The following is a 15,431-nucleotide window of genomic DNA, read 5'->3' as shown; positions in this document are numbered from 1 at the left end:
AAGTGAAACTAATTCATTTTTTTGTACTGGTGTGTGTATTGTACATTATATTATGCTTTGATAAACTCACAGTGAAGTATAATTTTATACTTTGATTATACTTTATTCTTTGTTTATGCAAGTAAAATAGATGAATAAAAATTGAAAGAGCTTTGCAATGACATATAGTATATCCTGATGCTGTTCACTGTTTGGATGAATATGTAAATATACACTTTACTCTTTCCATTAAAAATAATTAACAACAATATAACAGCAGTAATGAAAAAAAAAACACAGTAAAGAAAATATCTGATCACAGTCATGAGTTGATGATGCATATTAACATACTGTTATCAGACAGGTTTGGAATGAGATCAAGTTCTTTCTTATTATAGAGAGTTTTGCATCTGCAAACAATGCTTGAAATCAGAAGCCAATACAGTGATTGGTTATTTAATTAACAAACTATTAATATTTAATTCTGAGATATTGTTTTGGTGATCTGTTTAAAAAAAGATTTTATTTGAGTTCTGAATGACTGGAAACTTAAATAGAAAATGTTTTCAAACCTGATAGTTAAAGTATATTAGTTTGATTATGAAGTATGTTTGAGATTGTAGACTGTAATATTAATCCTGCCATGTAAAATTAAACAGGAAATATGAAAACTAGCTATTTGAGAGATATAAAACTTGGTGCACTGTATCTATGAAGTGCTGACAGTATCTAGGATTTCACATTTCCTGAATTAGAACAGGCATTGGCCACTAAAGGCAGCATTAGAAAAAAGGACTTTATAATCAGTTACTTTTCACCCACCCTGTAGTTTAAATAAGTCCTTTTCATCATATAAGCACGCGTTTCATGTCCCAAAGAACTGAAGAAAGGCTCTCCGGAGCACATGTAAACGTCACAACCTTTTGATTCCACCAGAAAAAAAGAAAGAAAGAATGTCCTGAGTCTTCCACATTACAGTCTACAAGCTTTCATAGACAGAGTTAGGAATGCTTTTCTACAAGCTCCTCGCACACTGAAAATAAAAGTGATTAATACATTGCAATTCATACAAATAGCCCCTTTAAGCCATTATTCACTAAAACATGTTCCCTCCTATGAGCAATTAACTGAAGAACCTCTGCAATCATTAAGCTAATCAGCTCAATTCATGAGCAAACCATTCAAGCTGATATTGTGAGCCACTAACTCACTGACAAAACTGAGAAGACTCCAGATATAGCATAAAAAAACAGCTTTATGATCATGTTTAATGCTTCATTTGATTAAATACGAATAAAAAAAACTCCCAGTATGTTTCTTAAAATGCATCTATTTGTATTCCGCAAAATATATATAAAGTTATCCAGGTTTAAAAAGATGTTGAGGTAAAAGAAGGGGCAATAGGGCAGGATTGCAGTAGTTCAGGAGGTTGAACCTAATGCATTTGGAAAGTGATGGACACTAGAGCTGCTGAGAGAAGGACATTCATCAAAAGGCTCTATGATTCAAGCTTCCTGACAGGAAAGAGGAAGCTACTGATTAGCTTTTCCATTAAGCTTGATCAATTCTGGAGCTGCACACGGATCCGTCTTTTCTGCAGCACATCTGAACAGCGTGAGGAAAAAGACGTTCATTTGAAAGCATCGAGCCACCAGCTCCATTAACATACTTAAGAACATACTTAACTATTGATAAATCGCAGCAAGTGATGGAGAATGAAAACAGGGCGGGTTAATATATAGCTAAAAAATTCTCCCAGTATTTAATTTTGCATTTGCAAGATGCCATTCTACCTGTCCAACGATGGAATCCGATGAATGGTCGAAGGTTTAATGTGTGTAAGCCTTTTCTAGCGCTTCTGAAAAGAATTTTGTTATTTATTAAAATTTATTTATATCTGTTTTCAGCTCTGAATTCAATCGGACTCCATTGTTAAGTAATAGTCAAATTTAGACTGCATTTTTAATTAGAAAGGGGTCACTTTTGTCATTCATGAATCAATTTAAAGTTTTTTTTTTTATTTAAATCAGATCCCATATTCTATTTTATACGTTCATTAGGGACACACTGCTGCACAGAGTTTTTACACCCCGGGGTTTGCGTCTTTCTCATGGACATTATCTTCACGTTTTAAAGTTGACATCCACAATTAGTCTGGTTGCTTCCTTAAGCTAAAAATGTAGTTCATTTAGTAATTTCCTTACAACTTGCTAAATGAGCGATAACCAGAAATCGAATAAGTCTCCGAGCTTAAGTGACAACTGCTCCAAACAGTTCTGTGTGATTTGTTTAGTTATTATGTACACAGATAAAGCCCAGCAGGCACACAACATCAAGCAGTGCTTAATTTGTGAATAGAGAGGTCCCAGAACAGATCGGGGCAACAGATCCAGCATGTTACCTGAGGATGGAGAGGTGTCCACACGAAAGTGGAGTGCGGGGGGGTTGGATAGTGGAGGGGTGTCGCGGAAAAAAGGACGAAAGTGAAGAGAGGGGAGTTGTCGTAGACGAAAGTGAAGAGGGTTAGGGAGTTGTGGAAGAAAGTGAAAGTGAACATCGGACGGGGGAGGAGGGCAGTTGAGAAGGTCAGATCAGGTGATGGATCAGATTTCAGAGGTGCCGGATCCACAAATTAAGCCCTGGATTTAGGTCAGGTGACCAAAATTCAATGTCTAGCCAGCGTCTAAAGACAATACCGACCTCAAATTACGTTGATTTTTGGTTAAGTTTAGGTTGTGTTGGAAAATCCAACGTTTGATAGATGTCATAGTGGTGACGTCCACACAACATCAAGGTGCAACATGAATAAACTTTGATATATAGTTGATTTTAGGTTAATTTTTAGTCATTTAGACATTGGATATTGACGTCGGCCTGATTTTCATTTCCAAACAAAATCCAACGTCCCCACAACATTGGGGTACGTAGGGGTACAACGTCAATATGAAGTCATGTTGACATCCTGTGCCTGCAGAGAGGTAGCAAAAGCCTCAACATAATTTACTGGGTATAAAAGATTTCAGTAGAATTCAGAATGCATCAAAACTTAACATTTTATTTTCCAGATGAAAGTGTTCATGCCAATTACATGATCAAACAATAACAGCTAATTCAGACATAAATGCAGAGCATCAATCACTCAAAGATAAATCTAAGACTATAGATGGAAGTCCAGATTGTAAATAGTGTTGAGCTTGAGAGCTTTTGCACTAAGGGCCAGTCTGGGTACATCCTGGGAATGTTTTTCACAGGTCTTCTTCTTTAGACTCCAATGTTTTTATTATTTTATTCCTGGGTACATTTAAGTATGAATAAAATCCATCCCTACACATTACATATAAATATAGATATGCACTACCCTTTAGGTATTTTTTTTACATGAACAATACTTTTATTCAGTATCTATTAGATAGATCAAAAGTATGCTTCATCAAACTTTAACCTCATGTGTAGATGCACTGATTTTATATATATATATATATATATATATATATATATATATATATATATATATATATATATATATATATATATATATATATATATATATATATATATATATATATATATATATATATATATATAATCAGTGCATCTACACATGAGGTTAAAGTTTGATGAAGCATACTTTTGATCTATCTAATAGATACTGAATAATATATATATATATATATATATATATATATATATATATATATATATATATATATATATATATATATATATATATATATATATATATATATATATATATATATATATATATGCATACATAATATAAATATGAAACCTGGAAATTATTCTATGGTTTGCAGAATACATAAATCAGAACATATAGGCTTGTCTCTTGAGCACAAAAACCAGCACTTTAAAAAGATTTAAAAAGAAAAAAATGCAGCCTTGGTGGGCATAAGAGACTTCCTTTAAATGCATAAAAAATCTTATCCATCACATTCCTTTGAACAGAAGTGCTCAGTAATTATGCATTTGCTTTAAAATGGCTTAAAAGTATGTCAAGTAGATTCAACTTGCTTAATGTGAGCACTCAAACTAAAAATACTAAATCTTAAGTGAAAGAATTCAATTATACTGCAAATAATCTCTATTACATACATTTTTAATCTTTGAATCATTTTTCTTTATATGCACAAATAGTATGTACATGTGCACACATGCGCACACACGCACACGCACACGCACACGCACACACACACACACACACACACACACACACACACACACACACACACACACACACACACACACACTCCACTCATTTACTATCCTTCAGCTTAGACCCCATATGTTTTAGTTTTAAAACTGCATTTTAGAACAAAAACAATCCATGTCAAAACTGGTGTTTCACCTAGCGTTTCTAAAAAAGATCTCTTTCCACAATTTAGCATGCATTACACTGTATGCGGAGGTCTGAGCTCCAGGCAGTCAGTGGGGTGCTTTAAGCAAAACTCCCCAGGCGAGAGCAGCTCACGACGAACAGTTCATCAAGGATTTACTGCTGGATCTAATCTCACTATAGTTGTTAAACGTGATATTTAATTCATTTATTTTCTTTCTGAAGACTCTTTGGTCTTTTGAATCTATTACTTGTTCCCAAGTAACATGTTTTGGTTGAGTGCAAAGATAAGTTCATAATATAATTTATGTAACCATGTACACTGATTCTGCACATTTGACTGATTGTTTGCCTTTATTTCCAATAGTTATAGTATGTTATACTATTATTATGGGCATTAAAGAAGCAGTAATTTTATAGGCTCCATTTTTTAATCAAATATGCATACAGTGATGATGACAGTCAGGTAAATATTGAGCTAAACAATGCCTTTTGGTGTCTGGTAATATCAAAATGAAAATAGGCCGCTCCTTTGATCTTGTTTTCATTATATTGTTAAGATAGTGAAACAACTTAGCCAGGGTGATGTGAATGATGTTATAGAGTACACTGTTTCCTTTGAAGATTTACCCGACGTGTCCTCGAGAGTTTGTTTTCCCTAGCAAACTTGCAAAGTCTGAAGGAAAGGATGCAAGACTAAACTTTGTGTACTTAATATTGAGAAAAAGCCCCAATCAGATGTAAATATCTGCAGTCCAGCCTCCGTTTTCAGATGTCTCCGTTTTCCCCCATCCACACTAACACAGAGCAGCAGCGTTTTAAAATGAAAACAGTCATTTCAGTGTTTTTGAAACACTCCATTTTTGGGGCTCGAAAACTGTGGGGTAGTGTAGATGGAAGACATAACTGTGGCTTAACTTAAACTAAAACATATTAGTGTAAACAGGGCCTTGGTCTATGATATACCAGGGGTCAAGACAGCGAAATGAACTGCCAATTATTCCGTAAAATGTTTTATGTTGCAAATTCCGCAACACACAGTAACATACAGTGTTATTATAATTTCTATCATAGTGTGTTTGGTAAGAAGAGGGCGTCCTGTTTCCTTTTTATTTATTGTTGGAAAGCACATTGGTCAACAAAAAGTTGTTATATTTGGGCTGTATAAATAAAGCAGATTTCACTGTGGGCGGAGCTACTTATTGCAGTTCTATATACAGTATATATAACTGCTATTAAGCCAAAAAAATAAATAAAAATAAAATTTCTTATCGCCAATAATAGCGCACCTGTTCAGGACACGCTGTACATCAGCCGATGCCAATGTGCATTGGCACAAAAGAGCCCGTGCAGTTTTAGAACCGTAAAAAAAGGGACTGAGGTACAATTTGCAGAAGCAGTGATGCAGATGACCAAACATCAGTGTTTCTGTGCCGTTGGCAGTGAGCTCACCTGTAAAACGGAGGAGGGTCACCTTGCGCCTCACAGCTGAAAACCACCTCCCTGCTCTTCTCCATAGAGTCCACTGGAAATACAATGCTGCCCGGCTGCTTGGAGAACACCAGGTTTTGCGACGCATTGCCTATACACAGAGAGAGAGAGAAAGAGAGAAACATTACAAACCATCTTAGCTAATGTACAGTTGTGTATTTTATTTTATTTTGCTTTGTTTATTTGTAATATTTTCTCCTCTTTCAATGATTAAAAAAACATATTATATCATATTTATTTATTTATTAGTATTTTTTATCATTTGTTTATATATTTATCAAAATTCTAATTGCATTTTATGGAGAGTGTCTGGATGTATATACGTATACACTCACTGGCCACTTTATTAGGTACACTTCTAACTGCTTGTTAACGCAAATTTCGAATCAGCCAATAACATTGCAGCAACTCAATGCATTTAGGCATGTAGACATGCTCAAGCCCATCTGCTTAGTTTAAACTGAGCATCAGACTGGGGATGAAAGGTGATTTAAGAGACTTTGACTGTGGCATGGTTGTTGATGCCAGACAGGCTGGTCTGAGTATTTCAGAAACTGCTGATCTACTAGGATTTTCATGCAACAACCATCTCTAAAGTTTGCAGACAATGGTCAGAAAAAGAGAAAATATCTAGTGAGCGCAGTTCTGTGGTCGCAAAAGCCTTGTTGATGCCAGAGGTCAGTGGAGAATGGCCAGACTGGTTCCAGCTGACAGTAAGCCAACAATAACTCAAAATAACCACTCATTTCAACTGAGGCATGCAAAAGAGCATCTCTGAACAGACAACACGTCCAACCTTGAGGCAGATGGGCTACAGCAGCAGAAGACCACACCAGGTTCCACTCCTGTCAGCTATACAGGAAACTGAGGCTACAATTCGCACATACTCACAAACATTTGACAATAGAAGATTGGAAAAACGTTGCCTGGTCTGATTCCTGCTGTGGGTCAACAACAAAAAGCATGGATCCATCCTGCCTTGTGTCAACAATTCAGGCTGGTGGTGGTGGTGTAATGGTGTGGGGGATTTGCACTTTACTTAGCACATTTTGGTTCCATTAGTATCGAGTGAACATTGTGTCAATGCCACAGCCTACTTGAGTATTGTTGCTGATCATGTCTATCCATTTATAGACATGCACAGTGTACCAATGTTTTGATGGCTACTTTCAGCAGCATATTGCGCCATGTCATAACGCGCGAATCATCTCAGACTGGTTTCTTGAACATGACAATGAGATCACTGTACTCAAATAGCCTCCACAGTCACCATATCTCAATCCAATAGAGCACCTTTGGGATGTGGTGGAATGGGAGATTAGCATTGAGGATGTGCAGCTGACAAATCTGCAGCAACTGTGTGATGCTATCATGTCAATATAGACCTAAAATTCTCAGAAATATTTCCAGTACCTTGTTGGATCTATGCCACAAAGGATTAAGGCAGTTCTGAAGGCAAAAGTTGGTCCAACTCGGTACTAGTAAGGTGTTACTAATAAAGTGGCCAGTGAGAGTATATACAGTTGAAGTCAGAATTAGGCTATAAGACTTTATATTTTTTCCACCAATTTCTCCTTAATGGAGAGAAATACATATTCAACACTTTTTCTAAAAATAATAGTTTGTTCAGAAGCCAATCCAAAAAAAAAAAAAGGATTTCTAAATTGGGTTAATAATATTGACCTTAATATGGCTTTAAAAACATTTAAAACAGCTTTTATTCTAGCTGAAATAAACCAAATTAGACTTTCTCCAGAAGAAGAAAAAAAAAAACACCATAGGAAATACTGTGAAAAATTCATTGCATTGTAAAACATAACTTGGGAAATATAAAAAAAAGAAGAAATATACTCATATAATCACTTTATGATTTTATTAATTGTTTATGTAATTTGCAATTCTTTGGAAATACTTGACAAGTCAAACCAATAAAGCTCTATGTAAATGAATTGAACTGAATGGAATTGAGAGAGAGAGAGAGAGAGAGAGAGAGAGAGAGAGAGAGAGAGAGAGAGAGAGAGAGAGAGATCAGCACGCTCCACTTACAGACATCCAACCTGCTTGCAAAACAAGCTATTATCTGGTGGCGCTGAGCAGGCCTGCACTGGTAAGGCATTAGAGACTCAAACCACAGGCAGACAAAACATATCAATTAATTCAACTAACACCACAGCAACTGTAATGGAATCGCCGTTGATTGATACAGAACAACGGTTTGAGGACACGCGTGCATCGCTTTCCGTCGGCCCTGCGGTCTGTTTTTAGCCTTCACCACGCCAGTGCAGTTGTAACGAGAAACGCTCAGGCAATTAGACGTGTGGTAAGCGCCTCTCGAGTTGTGATTCGAGGTGACACGCTGAGACCGCGCACGCAACCTACGGGATCTGCACTGTTTGAGAGATGGGAGCAAACGGGCCAAGTGCAAAAAAATGAAAAGTTATTTTTGGGTCAATCTGTTAAATGTATTTGAGAGGTATTCATTAAGATGTTGATGCTTCTGCAATCAATGTTGTCACAAAATCTGTCACTCTGTATGTGTTAAGATGCAAAAACGAAAACGTGTCAAATATTCATGACAAATATTGACAAATGTTGCTTTCTTAAATTATTAAGAAACCAAGCATGCATTTTACAACCATGTATTGGCTAAATAATAAAATAAAATAAAACAAAACAAAATAAAATAAAATAAAATAAAATTAAATTAAATTAAATTAAATTAAATTAAATTAAACTAAATTAAATTAAATTAAATTAAATTAAATTAAATTAAATTAAATTAAATTAAATTAAATTAAATCAAATAAAAAAATTAGCAAATAAAAAACAAACAAACAAACAAACAAACAAACAAACAAACAAATAAATAAATAAATAAATAAATAAATAAATAAATAAAAAATAAGATAAGACTGAAGCCTCCAACATAATATTGAATGAATTAATATGATGAAAATTATGATGATGGAACTTTATCAACTTGATTTAATTTTCGATGGTTTTATTTTTCAGTTTTTCATTTTAATACAATGTACAACGCACCACAACTTATCAACAAAACAATTTTAAAGGGCATTAAAAATACAATGAAATACAGGACAAGACGAAATTAACTTGGACAATTATAAAATATCAAAAATACTTGAAAATATAAATATTAAATAATATAAATATAAAAATATAAAACTGATTTAAACACCAATAATAATAATAATAATAATAATAATAATAATAATAATAATAATAATAATAATAATAAACAATAATCAACAACAACAACAACAACAACAACAACAACAACAACAATAATAATAATAATAATAATAATAATAATAATAATAATAATAATAAATAATAATAATTATTGTCTGATATACTGGCAGAGCAAATACAAAACAAGGCAATATATCTGAATTCAGATTGAATTTACTTTAAAATGTAATACTGCTCTACTGCATTTGCTTTTTAGTAACCTGAAGTGTCTATACAGAATAAAAAAATACATGTAATAAAAATACATCTAGAGGCAAAACTGTCATTCTCCATATCTCTGCAAGCAGCTACATTCTCAGCTAATTATACTTATAGCATGTTACGTGTTGTTGGTTTCGATGTTGCTAAGTTCTGCTCAAAGAAAACTACGATGTACAGTACTTCACAGTACTTTGTTGTATCTCTGCAGCTGATGGTAAATTTAGCAGAAGTAAAGATAAAAACAGAGGAAGAAGAATTAAGACTAACTAACTTAGTCAGCAAATCTGTTCTCATCTTCTAACAAGCAGCAGCAAATTCACCAAAAAGTTGCTCCAAAAAAAAAAAAGCTTTTTAGCTGCAGGGGGTGTCAGTGGAGCAACGGATACATTTAAAAATAGCTTAAAATATATATTTAAAGCATCATTTAAACAATCAACACAGTGGGGGTAAAGCTGAAGAAATCATATTTGTTTTTCCACTAACATTTACTGAGAAATCCATTCAGTTCTATTGACTGCGAAATGCTTTCTGGGTTGAGAGCTTGTATTGCTTGCAGGAAACAAAATGAGAGATAAACTTTAAGCCTCTTTAAGGAATAAAATGTTGGATTTTATTCTTCCTGAGGTCTTTTCTTTTCAAAAAATGAAAGAAAAAACATTTCTTCTTAGCTGGCTGGGTTGCGTAAGGTTTTTTTTTTTTTTTTTTTTTTTTTGCCACAAGGCATCTAAAGTGTGTTTTGTACCTTTGATAATATTCAAAATGTGCTACTATAAAAAAAAAAATATATATATATAGATTTGACTTTTCTTTTTTGCATATGAAAAAAATGAAAGGGGAATGTTTTTTTCTTTTTTTGTGAAACATTCAAAATTGACATACAAACATACTCCACTCCACTGGTCAAAAGTTTGGGGTCAGGTTTTTCCTCATGTTTATTTTTTTAAGAAAATTAGTCTTTTCATCAAAGCAGTATTTATTAAATGTAAAAAAAAAAAAATAATAATTGTTAAATATTTATATACATTTTAACTAACTGCTTTCTTATTGTATATAGTTTCAAATTAAATTATTACTCTAGTCATTATTGCTTTTATTATATTCAATTAATAATAATAATAATTATATTAGATTGATTTCTGAACTATTGTGTGACTCTGAAGACGAGTAACTAAGCAGAACAATCTTCTTTAAAATTGCTGGAATAAATTATTAAATTAAATACTAAACTACTTTTAAATTGTTATTTTATAGTACAATAACATTCACAATTTGTACTGTACTTTTGATAAAATAAATGCAGCTTTGTTGAGCAGAAGAAGCTTATTTTAAAACATTTAAAATCCTACTGACCCCAAACTTTTTGAAGGATGGTGTATATAAAAAAGTGGTATTGGCCTGTAGCATGTGAAAAGATGAAAAAACAAAACAAAACAAAACAAAACAAAACAAAACAAAACAAAACAAAACAAAACAAAACAAAACAAAACAAAACAAAACAAAACAAAACAAAACAAAAAACAAACAATTAAATTTAGAAATAAACTAAATAAAAATGTTAGTTACAATATTTTACCAAACATATTTCTAAATAGTTACCATTTGGTAATGGTCTATACTAGATAATAGCTGACAAATAGGGGCCTGGTCTGCTTTCACTGGACAATTATATTGGTCAAATTATATAAGTGTTCAACAATGTTAAGTGTGTCTGTATGTTTCTATGTTCTGCAGAACAGAAACCTGATAAAATTTTTTAATCCGTTTATCTTTTAATCTTTTCCTGTTAAAAAAACCCAAAAAAAAAAATAAAAAAAAAAAAAAATAAATAAATAAATAAATAAATAAATAAATACATGCATACATACATACATACATACATACATACATACATACATACATACATACATACATACATACATACATACATACATACATACATACATACATACATACATACATACATAAATAAATAAATAAATAAATAAATAAATGAGTAAATAAATAAATAAATAAATAAATAAAAATTAAATGTATTTATTAATTTATTAATTTTCCTTTGGCTGAGTCCCTTATTTATCAGTGGTCGCCACAGCAGAATGAACCGCCAACTATTCCAGCATATGTTTATGTAGTGTGTGTCTTTCCAACCGCAACCCAGTACTGGAAAACACCCACGACAATTCACACACACACACACACACGCACGCACGCACGCACGCACGCACGCACGCACGCACGCACGCACGCACGCACACACACACACACACACACACACACACACACACACACACACACACACACACACACACACACTCTCTCTCTCATATTCTAAGGCCAATTTAGTTTACCCAATTCACCTATAGCACATGTCTTTGGACTTGTGGGGGAAACTGGAGCAGCCTAAGGAATCACACATGCACACAGGGAGCATACAGGAACTAGAGAACTTCTTTCTGTGATGCAACAGTGCTAACCACTGTGTCACCGTGTTGCCTTGTTCAACATTTATTATTATGTTTTTTTTTTTATAAAAATCAGTTTGAAGCTATTCATTTTGTTTGTATCAAAAAAGGAATAAAACAAGCTTGTTCGTTCGTTCATTCGTTAATTCATACATATATACGTTCTTTCATTCGTTCGTTCGCTCATGCGTGTATGCGCTTGTTCATTCATAAGTACAATCGTTCGTTCATTTATTCCTTTCTTCCTTCCTTCCTTTCTTCCTTCCTTCCTTCCTTCCTTCCTTCCTTCATTCATTAATCGCCAATATATCGATCGTATAATCGTCAACATATTGATTAAGTTAACTCAGCTCACCCTCTAGTCTCAGAAACTATAAAACACATATAAACATACACACACACACACACACACACACACACACACACACACACACACACACACACACACACATATATATATATATATATATATATATATATATATATATATATATATATATATATATATATATATATATATATATATATATATATATATAAATAATCGCTACAAAATGTAATCACACATCAGCAAGACATTACTCTTGGTTTCATTCCAAAATTGAAAATGTCCCTCAGTATTCACAAACTAGTACACAAAAACTGCTGCATCTTTCCAGAATAAGTGTATTCTTACATCACAGGCAACCAGCAAATTCAGTACCAAGTGTCTTATTTTACAATCTTGATTTTCCCATTGTTGGACTGAGTGTATTTGTTAGCAAGTATGAACAGCTGTCTACACACATACAAGGCAGATTTTCAACCAGAGCGCATAAGAATAAAGGATAAAAAGAGTGAGATTGTGTGTGTGTGTGTGTGTGTGTGGATCTCTGCCACCTGAACGCCTGCTCTCCAGGTCCCGACTGCTTTAATTGGGCTTGTTTTGCTCCCCGTCACACAGACAGATACTTCATCGTGGCTCTAACTATCTGCACTAATTCCTCCAGTGACATGACAATGACAGGCCCTTATTTCAGTGTCACAGCTCTGCTTCTGTACCTGGCGATAAACACTGCTTCACAAACACGGCTTAGTAAAATACAAAACCTGTTTGGTCAATAATGAGCAGGTTTTAGGAAATGAAGTTCAGGAATTAAGATCGACTGGTGATTTCTAATGAGTGCAGTTGTTGTGCTGATAGCAATTGGCAGTTTTACATTAGTGTCAGGCTAAAAGGTGAAATTTCAGGAAGTTATTCAAATTAAATAATAAAAAAAATACTATATATATATATATATATATATATATATATATATATATATATATATATATATATATATATATATATATTTATATATATATATACATACACTATTGTTCTCTTATGTTATTCTTTTATTAAATGACAAACAGTAAATAAAACAATAATATTGTGATTACTATTGGAATATATTTTTAATATAATACATCAATAAGTGATTTATTTCAGTGAACTTTTTTTTTTTTTTTGAAAACAAGGTGAAAAAAAATACATTTGTACATTGCATATATACATACGGACATTATTTTACATACATTAATGTTATGATCACGACAGCGATCAGCGACAGAGCAGTTGCAGATTGCTGGAGAACTACAATTCCGCTACTGAACCAAACTACAACTCCAATCCTGCACCTCATACACACCAGTTCCTGATTCCCCCTGATGACAAACACATACAGACACACAGCTGAAGCTCATCATTGATTCATCACCTGGACGATGATGACACCTCTCTTTTCCACACACATGACTGAGGCTTATTTTGCCCCGTGTAACATTACAAAACGTTTTCCCTTGTTTGTCCAATCTTGTTTCGATCGTTGCTTTGTTTTACCGTTTTGATACTTTACCACGTATTTTGACCATTTTGGATATTTTGGACTACCCATTTTCTCCTGTGGTTGACCACTGCCTGACCGACTACTTTATAAAACTGTGCTTGGATCCTCAATTCTGTTGTACAAGACCTTTACTTGACAGAGAATGCATTCAAAAGTACTGTTGTATTTTACTGAATTGGCCCTCAAAAAACAATATTTATAATAAATAAATTAATAAATAAATACATTCAATAATACAAATAACAACAACAACAACAACAACAACAAGAAATACTACTACTACTACTACTACTACTACTACTACTAATAATAATAATAATAATAATAATAATAATAATAATAATAATTATTATTATTATTATTATTATTATTATTATTATTATTAGAATTCAAATAATAAATATACATATCCTAATTTAATGAGCATTTATTTACACGTATATAGTTATATTTACTGGATAATAAGGACAAAAGCAAACATTTAACCAGTGCAATGTTTTTTTTATCCACTCCAGTGTATTTTTTTTTTTTTTTGAACTGCACATATTACTTTGATGTTCCAAAGTGATTTGTTGAAGCAGTGCGTGCACAATTCCAGAGGGAGAGCACTAAAAATATTCAGCGTGTTTGACACTAGAGTATTATCTTGTCTTATGTTACTGTTGATGTTGGATGCAGAGGGGCCAATCACCTGTACAAACACAAACGGAATATATCCAGAGGACATATGACACAAGGCATGAGACACATTTCACAAGCCTTGCATCATGTCTTGCTCTATGACAACGTACAGCAGTGAATAACAACAGCCCAAGACACGACTTCAGAAAACTTACTGCCTGAGGTTAAATGGATAGGTCAGACAAAAATGACAATTTACTCATTGTTTACACCCAAAAAAGTGGTTAAACATAGCTGAGTTTCTTTTTTCAGGTAAACAGAAAAGAAGATATTTTGTAGAATGTCGTAGCTTTTAATTTTTTTCCCTCCTATGAATGTCAATTTCTACTAGTTTACAACAATCTTTAAAGCATATTTTTAAATTACTATTTTAGTTACCTAATGATAGACACTAGATTCAAAAAAAATTTTTTCAGGCGCTTGTAAATTTTAAGCTGTAAAAAGTTATTTTGTTCACATTTAAATTATAAATCATTCCAAATGCACGTTAAGACAAATAGTTTGCCCACAAATGAAAATTCTTTTTTTACATATATAGAAAATTATATTTTCTATTTTATATATATATATATATATATATATATATATATATATATATATATATATATATATATATATATGTGTGTTTTTTTTTACTACTATAATTAACACGGGTTTAAACAAAACCTCAATTCATGTCCTTGCACAACTCAAAAAATAAACAAAAAAGTCCATGAATGAATAAAAGACAATTTATAGATTTTTATTTCTTTTCACCATCATCACTCATAAATGTTGTTTGAATTTATGTGCACGATGTTACCATAGAAACACAAGTTGCTTGCCCTTACCCTTAAGATTGAAACGTCATTTTATTGTTTATAGAGTTCTTATTTATTTTGCTTTAAAATGACACTAAACATGTAAATTATATTTGTATTTTCAATAGAAAACTTTTGGATTTTCTAGTGACAATTAAAATTTTTTAAACTGCAAAATATTATTGAAGGGAAACAGCTGGAGAGCCACATATTTTTTATCAAAGAGCCACATGTGGCTCGCGGGCCATAGGTTTCCTACCACTGTGTTAATGCATAGTTTTATTCTACAACACATTGTGACTTTTTTATTTTCTGGCTATTC

The 15,431-nt window shown here is 32.7% G+C and overlaps 1 protein-coding gene across 10 annotated transcripts in view; it reads right to left on the bottom strand.

The window, feature by feature from the left end:
• The window catches only part of cntn4 (contactin 4), a 430,281-nt gene that overhangs the window by 229,101 nt on the left and 185,749 nt on the right, over nucleotides 1–15,431 (bottom strand). For all 10 annotated transcript variants that reach the window (XR_015492869.1, XR_015492870.1, XM_087256006.1 and 7 more), the window contains 1 exon segment: nucleotides 5,786–5,915. Coding sequence is in view for 8 of the 10 variants with exons in the window: in XM_087256006.1 (XP_087112132.1) it covers nucleotides 5,786–5,915 (130 nt within the window). In the remaining 2 variants the exon portion in view is untranslated.

Source organism: Danio rerio, chromosome 6, assembly GCF_052040795.2.
Source record: "Danio rerio strain M-AB ecotype USA chromosome 6, GRCz13ab, whole genome shotgun sequence".
Taxonomy (NCBI): Eukaryota; Metazoa; Chordata; class Actinopteri; order Cypriniformes; family Danionidae; genus Danio; species Danio rerio.
This window is presented reverse-complemented; position numbering and strand designations above follow the sequence as displayed.